This window comes from Camellia sinensis, chromosome 14 (genome assembly GCF_055761805.1).
Source record: "Camellia sinensis isolate YWXY chromosome 14, ASM5576180v1, whole genome shotgun sequence".
NCBI classification, from domain to species: Eukaryota; Viridiplantae; Streptophyta; class Magnoliopsida; order Ericales; family Theaceae; genus Camellia; species Camellia sinensis.
The window spans coordinates 68,399,266-68,407,917 of record NC_138974.1 but is presented as its reverse complement, the minus strand read 5'-3'; the positions used below and the strand labels follow the sequence as shown (position 1 = coordinate 68,407,917).

At 34.9% G+C, this 8,652-nt stretch overlaps 1 protein-coding gene across 1 annotated transcript; it reads left to right on the top strand.

Moving 5' to 3' along the window:
- Nucleotides 1–394: 394 nt before the first annotated feature.
- On the top strand, nucleotides 395–7,418 carry LOC114290840 (protein TRM32). Its single transcript, XM_028234853.2, has 5 exons — nucleotides 395–737; nucleotides 1,456–1,674; nucleotides 3,964–4,049; nucleotides 4,184–5,786; nucleotides 6,344–7,418. The coding sequence occupies exons 2-5, from the start codon at nucleotides 1,521–1,523 to the stop codon at nucleotides 6,955–6,957; spliced, it is 2,457 nt and encodes an 818-aa protein (XP_028090654.2). The 5' UTR covers nucleotides 395–737; nucleotides 1,456–1,520; the 3' UTR covers nucleotides 6,958–7,418.
- Nucleotides 7,419–8,652: the final 1,234 nt, after the last annotated feature.

Genomic DNA, 8,652 nt, shown 5'->3' with positions numbered 1-8,652 from the left:
AATGTAAATTTTTTTATTAAATTTAAATTTAATGAAAGATTTTGGCCTCGTTTGAGAATAGACTATTTTAGTAACTTTTTGATTTTTTACGAAAAGATGTACAAAAAAATAAAGAGGTGATGTGACTAGTTTTAGTTGACTTTTTGACTTTTTAACTAAAATAATCACTTCCCAAACGAGGCCTTAGCGTTGGATTGAAGGTGGTTAGACGGTCTAAACTACTATAACGGGTCCAAGCTTGGCCGGATCTGAGATTCGTCCCGAGGTTGGCTCGCTCCTAACGTTTTCCAATGTGAGCTGAGCTGAATAAAACCAAACTAATGGTAGTTGGTTTGACTTGTACATTGTTTACCAGTCTTTTATTTATTTATTTATTTATTATTATTATATATACACCATTTGGTAATCTAACCTCACCCTCCAAACTTACTCCATTGACACCGTCTCTTTGTCACCTTCCCACCAAAACCCAGAATTTTCTCATACGTATATAGGGTAGCTGACGGGTAAAGGGGTTCTAGAACAGATTTTGGCGTCTGCTGCTCGCTTGAAAAGTACTAGCTACAACAAGAAAAACCCCTCTTCCTCCTCGTCATTCTTCTATTCATCGTATACGTTAATCCAACATAACACAACCCAAACCCCCTTCTGCTATAAAATCATATATTAAACACTTTAGTGTTCGAATTTCAATGAGCCTCACTCCTTTCTCTCCTCCCTCCTTAACCGACCCAAAGGTCAGCTCTCTGTTTTTCTTTGACTCTGTTTTTGTTTTTGTTTTTGTAATCTAAGTTTTAAGCAGTTTCTGTTAAATTTACATTAATTGCACCATCAATTTTACGTTTTTTTTTTTTTTTTGTTCGTTTTGTTTCTTGAATTTTGACATATGAATAACTTATTATCGCTTCTGTTTGTGTAGTTTTTGTTTGGGTCTCTGGATTGATTTCTTTGCTTGATATCTTTCTTTCTGTTTTTTCTTCTAACTTCTTTAGTTTGATTAGGAGTTATCGACCCTGTTAATTTGAGCCTTTCTGGGTGATTATAGATATGGGTTTGGGGAAATATGCGATGTAGCAACAACAGAAATAGACATACAATTGAAAAAAACTCCAATTTGCAATTTATAGATTTGGGTTTGGGGTAATATGCGATGTTGCAACAACAGAAACAGAAACACAATTGGAAAGAAACTCCAATTTGCAATTTGTAGATATGGGTTTGGGGTAATTTGTGATATTGTTGTTTGGGTTTGGTCTAGAAAAACCACCAGAAGAATCTGTGTAAAAGGCCTAGTTTTCTGGCTTGCTGACAGAGTGTTTGATTTTTGTTTTGTGTGAGATTCAACAAGCTTTTAAGAAATGGGTTGTTCGTTATTTGGAATTTAGTATCTCAGTTGCATTTGTTTGGTGATCAAAATGATTATTTACATGGTATTTGCTTAATTACTTCTATCAGGTTGGAGGAGATAGTGTCTGAATTCCATTATCAAGTTCTTAGGATTATTGCTTATAGTGTTAGAAATGGGAAAGCACTTATGGACTGAATCCGAAGACGAGCTATTTGAGGTTAATCGTCCAAGCTGCATGTGGGGAATAATTCATGCTCTTGATTGGCATAACAGTGTTAAGAAGATGCTACCCCACAAAAAGCATAATGGACCAAGACATACCAAAGGTAAGCAGTATATATTTCCACAGTGTGTCTCTTTCTTTCTTCTTCATTTCTAGCAGGAACTTTGGCAGTTCTGTTTACTGTGGAATTTGCATATGCAGTTTACTTTTGTAACCATTCATCAAGAAACACTCACTATCCAGTCAGCATACAACAAATAGAGTTACTAATCTCTCTTTTAATGAAATTTACTAGGATGTATTTCATTTTGACCTCATTAGTAAAATTCAGTGGCCAAGTGGTCATGATTGTCTTGACTTCTCTTTTGGAAAAAATGTTCCCCAGTAGCATAATGATTCTATAAATAAGGAGCATAATTTCCAAAAGAAAATTTAATGTAATCATGCTATGATTAAAAGTCTACAACATACATCACCATGTGATTATGAATGACATACAGGGTAATATCTCATGATTTCATGCTGTTTTTATTATTTTAGTCTTCACTGAAGCTTTGATTTTTGTTTGTTTTTTCCCCTCAACTATGCAACACTTGGGTACTTTTGGACTCATAATTAAACACAGCTTTATGCTTTATGCACAAATATATCCTTCATTTTCAGTGGCCTGCTAATGTTCCTCTGTTTTATGTGGGTTAGTATGAGCATGCGAGTACACATATCTATGTGCATACCTGAATTTCTATTTTCCGGGACACTTCAAGTATATGCATCCTTCAAATTTCAGCTGATGCTAGTGACTTGGGTCGATGAGGAGCTTCAGTGATCAATATGTCAAATCTTTGTAAACTTAAATGGGTTGAGTTTGGTTGCCACTAAATGTCTAATTGGGTACTAAGCCTAGTAACCTATGTATAATTGTTTTGAAATATGCCTGAACCTGTTTATTCTGTTCACCACATGCCCATGAATGTCTAATTGGGTACTCAATTTCATTATTGACCAAAATGGAGTAAGTTTTTGGGTTGAACTTTTTCTTACCAGAATACTCAAAAGTGTAATTTAAAGACTTAAAAAGTACACAAATTATTTGAAATACGAGAGTAGAACAGTCAGGGAACTTATCCAATACGATGGGTTCAGGAGAAAAAACAAATATATATGGTGGGAGTTGGATATTATAGTTACATCAACATTTCTATCATTCCTGTGAAAATTTCAATATAAAAATCCGCATGATTAAATTCAGAAAACTTTGGGGTGAGTTTTTCTGCTAATAATATGTTTGGAGTTTGGATTTTTTTTCTTGTTACTTATTTGGAGATTAATTTCCTCTACAGCTACTGTTGAATGATTTCACATGCCATTCCTAGTGAAGCATTTCTTTTCCCGATTCTCATGCTCAGATGCTTTCATTTTTCAAATATGTTCAATTAGCAAAATCTAAATCCTCGGCAGAAATTTAATCTCTCCATTCAACACTTTCTTCTGGTGTGGGATGATACTGCTGCATACATCGTGTGTACTTTGTACCATTTCTTTGGCAATCTGTAGAAATCTATGAAGCATGGGTACTTCTAAAAACATGTTGTACTTACCCGTGTATGGTACCTCGTATGGTACTTTTACATACGTACCGGGTACACGAAACACGTATCCAAATTTTTTCTTCTTAATTTTTAGTGTACCCAGACATACCTAGTATATACTCAAGCCGTACCGTACCTCAGTTAAAATAATATTTTCTTCTACTATAGAGATAAAACTCTTTTCACCAGACTTATTTTTTATTTTTAGTTTTATGCTTAGCATGATTTTAAAATTAAACTATAGTTTGTAAGTTATTTAATATATTGACATTTAATTTTGATTTATACCTTTACTTTTGGCATTAAATGTTAATTATAGATTGTTGGATCTTAACAAATTAAACCATTTAATTAATTTTTGCATTACTGTAAATTAAAAATAAATATTTTTTTACAAGCGTACCAAGCAGTACCCCGTACCTTACCTTTTTTTGGATTTTACTGTATCGATGTACCTATATCGTATCAGTACCAGTACTCGTACTTGTACTCATACCCGTACCCGTGCTTCATACGTAGAAACTTTTTTTCTTTTTTCATTAAAAAGTAAAAACGAGGAAAAAATCAAATGCTAATCCTACTGGATGTTGTTAAACAAATTAATTTATATTTGTTTTGAGGGGTGCAATGTCGCTTTCTGTCCTCAAAACTCCAACTGGATGCTAATCATATGGCTTAATTTTGGTATGGAGGAATCCTTAGGTAGAAAATGGTGTTCTTCGTTGCATTGAGCTTGGGATGCATGTACTAAATTTTCTGTTCTGAATGTTCGCAATGATTTTGTTTTTTCTTAAATTTTGTAGGCTATGGCCGACCAAAAACAAGATTGAATGTCCAGGGTTTGGATGAAGTGGAAAATCTGCTGGATGCTGAAGGAAGTCACTTCATTGTAAGTTCATTTGATACATTTAAAATATGAATTTTCCAAGGAGTCACGACTGCTTCTGTACAAATGTAAAATATTGTATCTGGATGTAACAGCAAGTAAATTGACAGTGCATGCCTTACTGTGTAATAAATCAGATTGATCTGAGTACCACAAAAGCTAGCCCAACCAGAACCAACAAAAGGTCTCTCAAAGCTCGCTTAAAAGCTTTAGTTTTTGAAGAGATTTCTAAAGAAGAGAGCTGCAGACGAAGGGGTTCAGGTTCTCCTCTACGATCACGGTTGCAGCGAACTTATTCAATCCATCACCGTGAATCTTTTGATCATGGTCATAATGGAGAAATAAACGGTTGGAGTCGCCCACTTGATTTCCTTCACAGCAATGCTGACAATGACACTAGTGCCACGAGATCGCAGGACCAAGGCAACACGAATGGCGCTGAAAAGTTTAATGTGGGTGGTTCTGATAATGTTTTGGAATGCTTGGAGCATGAACAGCTTGCTGAGAACCACACACTTCGCCCAGAGAAGTGTGAAATGGAAAAGGAAACTTCAGTAAACCAGAAACAGACGGAAGATAACCAGCAAAATGGAAATGCTTCGCATTACGAGTGTAAGGCGTATGTGGATGTTCTGGAAATATTTAGGGTAAACAAGGACATGTTTTTAAAAATTCTGCAAGATACAGATGATGGTATTGAAGATTGCTTCCATAATCTTCAGGCTTCTGAAACGCAAGCAAGATTAACTAAATCAGGGTCATATCCTACAGCTGATGTGTCAAGAACTAGAAATTTTAGATCTAGTACACTCAAAAACAAACAGAATGAAGTTTGGTCCTTCTCAAAGGGAGAGAAGTTGTTCGCTGGTGCTCAGGCACCAAGGTTAGTTGCATCCAAGTTTCCAAAGGATCTCTATGCAAAGTCAGAGGTTCTCATTGCTGATGATATTGGAGGCAAAATGAGAAATCAAGATGCATGTTTTTCTTCTACAGATTCAACTCAGGGACAGAATAAGCAAATGAGTAATACAAACATGTCCAGCAGTAGTTATGAAATTGATGGTTCTGTTTTTTATCTCAGAAAGGGTACACCAACCCATAGAAGAACGTCCTCTGTAAACGAATCACTGGGAAGATATGCTCAGTTGTTTCAGAATAGTTTCAGCAAAGAGGCCAAGTTGAATCACGCTAGTAGCTTAAAATTGACAAATGAATATGAGATTCCATCAGGTGGCCACGCTCCAATATCCTTCAAAAGGGTTCGCTCCCTGTCTCTATCTCATCTTGATTTTAATTCTTCCCTTCAGAGTGAGCCGCACTGCGACGCCCATCTTTCAGGGATACCAATTACGACAGTTGTTGATAGGAGTGAAAATCTTGAAAGTGATAGTCATGAGTATGATGAGCTGAAGCGGTGTAATCTTCCTGTAAGTACAGAGAAATGTGTTCCACTAGAAGCTAATGTAGAGACTGAGTGTCTCCAGAACATTGTAGAAAAAAGTGAGCAACATCTAGCTAGCTTGATGGAACATATAAATGAGCATGTTACTGATGAGATGCTTGGGCTTGATGAGGAAATGGATGAGCAAACAGTTGGGGAAAGCAATTTGGACAAAGAACCGGAAATTACTTCAGCAGAGATTGTTATCAATAATCTTCCGCAACCAAGTCCAGTTTCAGTTCTTCTGAACTGTATCCAAGAAGATGAAACCAGCCCTACTGATCTTCCAACCTCAGAAGGTAAACAATCATGGCCAACTGCTATCCAGTGCACTTCAAACATTTTTTATGCAGAAATGCTAGATACCCACAATATTTATACCCAAATTCACCCACAATGATATGGCAACGGAGTTGGGCCTTATATGGTTGAGTTTGTGACAAATCAGAAGTTGACACGTAGCATGCCATGTCATTGTGGGTCAAATTAGGGGAAGGCTTTTTAGGGATCCCAAACATTTTCCTTTTCTTTTCTTTTCTTTTTTTAATGCATGTTACGAAACTTCCTTGGATAGCATTTGGGTTATTAGATAAGTTAACAATCCATTTGGTTTTAATAAAGCTAGGTTGTTCCCCTAATCCTAAGCTATTTCTTGTTGAGATGTTGTTTAGGTTTAATAATAGTGTCTTCATCTTCTTCTCTTTTATTATTATCATCATGAATTTTACCACATGAGATGGAACTCTTAACTAAAAACCCATAGTTTGACATTGAAAGAAAATCTAAAATTTTCTATGAAACTTCTTCCAAGTATGATTGAAACTGGCAGTTGATTGTTTCTTTTATGTTGTACTAGGTTTGGAGCACAGATGCAATTTTGCTGATGAGAAAGAATCTTCAGTTGACTCACAATATAGGTCCAAGAGTGTTAAGAATCACAGTCGTGTTGAATTATGTACAAATGATAATGCTGACTTCAATTATGTGAGTGATATTCTTGAGTGCTCGGGCTTCAATGAAAATGGCTTCCATGGACCATGGTATTCACAGGACCAGCCATTGAACCCTTTGGTGTTTGACGAAGTGGAAGATTGCTGGCCTCATGAATCCCAACATTATGAAGAGAAAATCTATGCCTGTTTTCATCACCAGCTTCTGTTTGATATAATCAATGAGGTTTTACTCCAGATATATGATAGTTCTTTCCCATACTACCCAAAAGCATTGTCCTCCAATTGTCGCATATGTCCAATGCCAGTGAGGTACCACGTTCTAGATGAGGTCTGGGCAAGAATTAGCAAAACCCTGAGCTTGAGGCCAGGGGCTGATCAGTCAGTGGACCATGTTGTCTCTCATGATTTGGGGACAGATGATGGGTGGATGAACCTCCAGCTGGAATCCGAATGTGTGGCTCTTGCGCTGGAGGATATGATTTTTGATGAACTTTTGGAAGAAGTAATGTGTTCTTGAGATTCTTGGGGCCATATCAGGTCGCAATTTTCAGGGTCGTCTTGTATTTTTTTCCAGGCAAGCCTCGTTACACAAAGTTTTGCGTTAAGTCCATTGTGTGTAAATAGTGTGTTCTTGTAGTATAGGAAACTCTACGGTCCATTTGAGTGTGAAAACTTTGTAGGGAAAAGATGAAAACTTGGAATCCAACAATAGCTATCCCGGCTGCTACATGTTATAGGATTCCAAGCTTTCTTTTTATTTGCTATTCGAGTATTTGTTGCCAACATTCATAGAGTTATAGTTGATATGAATGTATAGGGTGGCTTCTATAGTTGTGGATTTTTGTTATAGAGAAAATTAGTTGATTTCTTGTTTAACGTAATTGATTGAAGTTTTGTAGTTCCCCAGTGTGTTCTTGTAGTTTTGAGTTGTTTAAGGTTGTTGGATTTCTTTATTAAGGAGACTCTGTTTCGAGATCATTGTTGGATTTCTTTATTAAGAAGACTCTATTTGGAGATCACATTCATCCTTTAATGATATGTTGTGTGCTGTCAGTTTTTTTTCCAGTGACCATGACACTTGCTATAATTTGTACTTCCAAACTCACATACAAAACTGATTTCTTATGACTGGTCTATTGCATCAACAAGGTTAGAGCATATCCAATGGGAATATTAAATTTGTGTGTTAAAGAGCGTGTTAATTGATAAAAGTTTATAAAAATGAGACTTTTCTTATGTTAAATTTCCCTTATTTTTATTTATTTATTTTTTTTTATTTTTTATTTTTTGAAATTCATGATTCAAATACAATCTTAACGTTTTAATTCTTATGACACTTGCCCCCCTAAGCATTAGTTATTTGATAGTTATATGGATTGGAAAATATTGTATACTAAAATGTATATTTTACTTATCTTTGTGTTTTAACACATCTACATTAGTTATGATTTGTTTAGCATTATCTAAAAGAGAGATCGGTATAATTACGTTAAAATGGTGAGATTTGTTATATTTTTTTCTAAATTTATCCAAAAAAACAAAAAAAATAAAAAATGAAAAAAGAAAAGAGAATAACAAAACAAAACAAACCAAACCAAAAGACATGGTCAGGTTCTACCTTTTAATAGGTGTTTTTTGCCAAACCATATAACGGGTCTAATTTTTTTTATTGATTTATTTTTATCACAAGTCTCAAGTAGATTTGAGCATCTTTTCTCTTTGCACAAATATAGCAGTTTATAAATGGCTAGAGGTTCTTAAGCAACCAGTAACGAATGCCCTAAGTTACCACTAAATCCAAGATACGAATTGAAACTTGAAAGTAGTATTTGTTCATTAATTAAAAAAGAAAAAAAGAAAAGAAAAGAAAGAATTAATTAAAAAAGAAAAAAAAGAAAAGAAAAGAAAAGGAAGAAATTTTAGTCTTGAAAGAAAGTTGGAACAAAACTACCTTTTCTTTTGAAGGGACAGTGACTCCACAATGGGCGGATAGAGGCCGTTTGGGACCCACCATATTTTAGAGTCCGGATTTATTAAAAGTTGAATATTTTAATTTTACAGTGAAATTAATTAATTATCGAACAAAATTGAATTCACTTCGATTATTTGAACAATTTATTTTATCTAATTAACTAAGAAAATTATCTACGCGCAATCAAAAAAAATTATTTATGCAAAAAATTAAATTGATTCAATATTGATTAGCATACTA

Coding starts and splice junctions, on each gene's coding strand:
- LOC114290840 (XM_028234853.2), top strand. CDS start 1,521: ATGGGAAAGCACTTATGGACTGAATCCGAAGACGAGCTATTTGAGGTT. Junction 4,050..4,183: donor CTGAAGGAAGTCACTTCATT/GTAAGTTCATTT, acceptor GTAATAAATCAG/ATTGATCTGAGTACCACAAA. Junction 5,787..6,343: donor TGATCTTCCAACCTCAGAAG/GTAAACAATCAT, acceptor ATGTTGTACTAG/GTTTGGAGCACAGATGCAAT.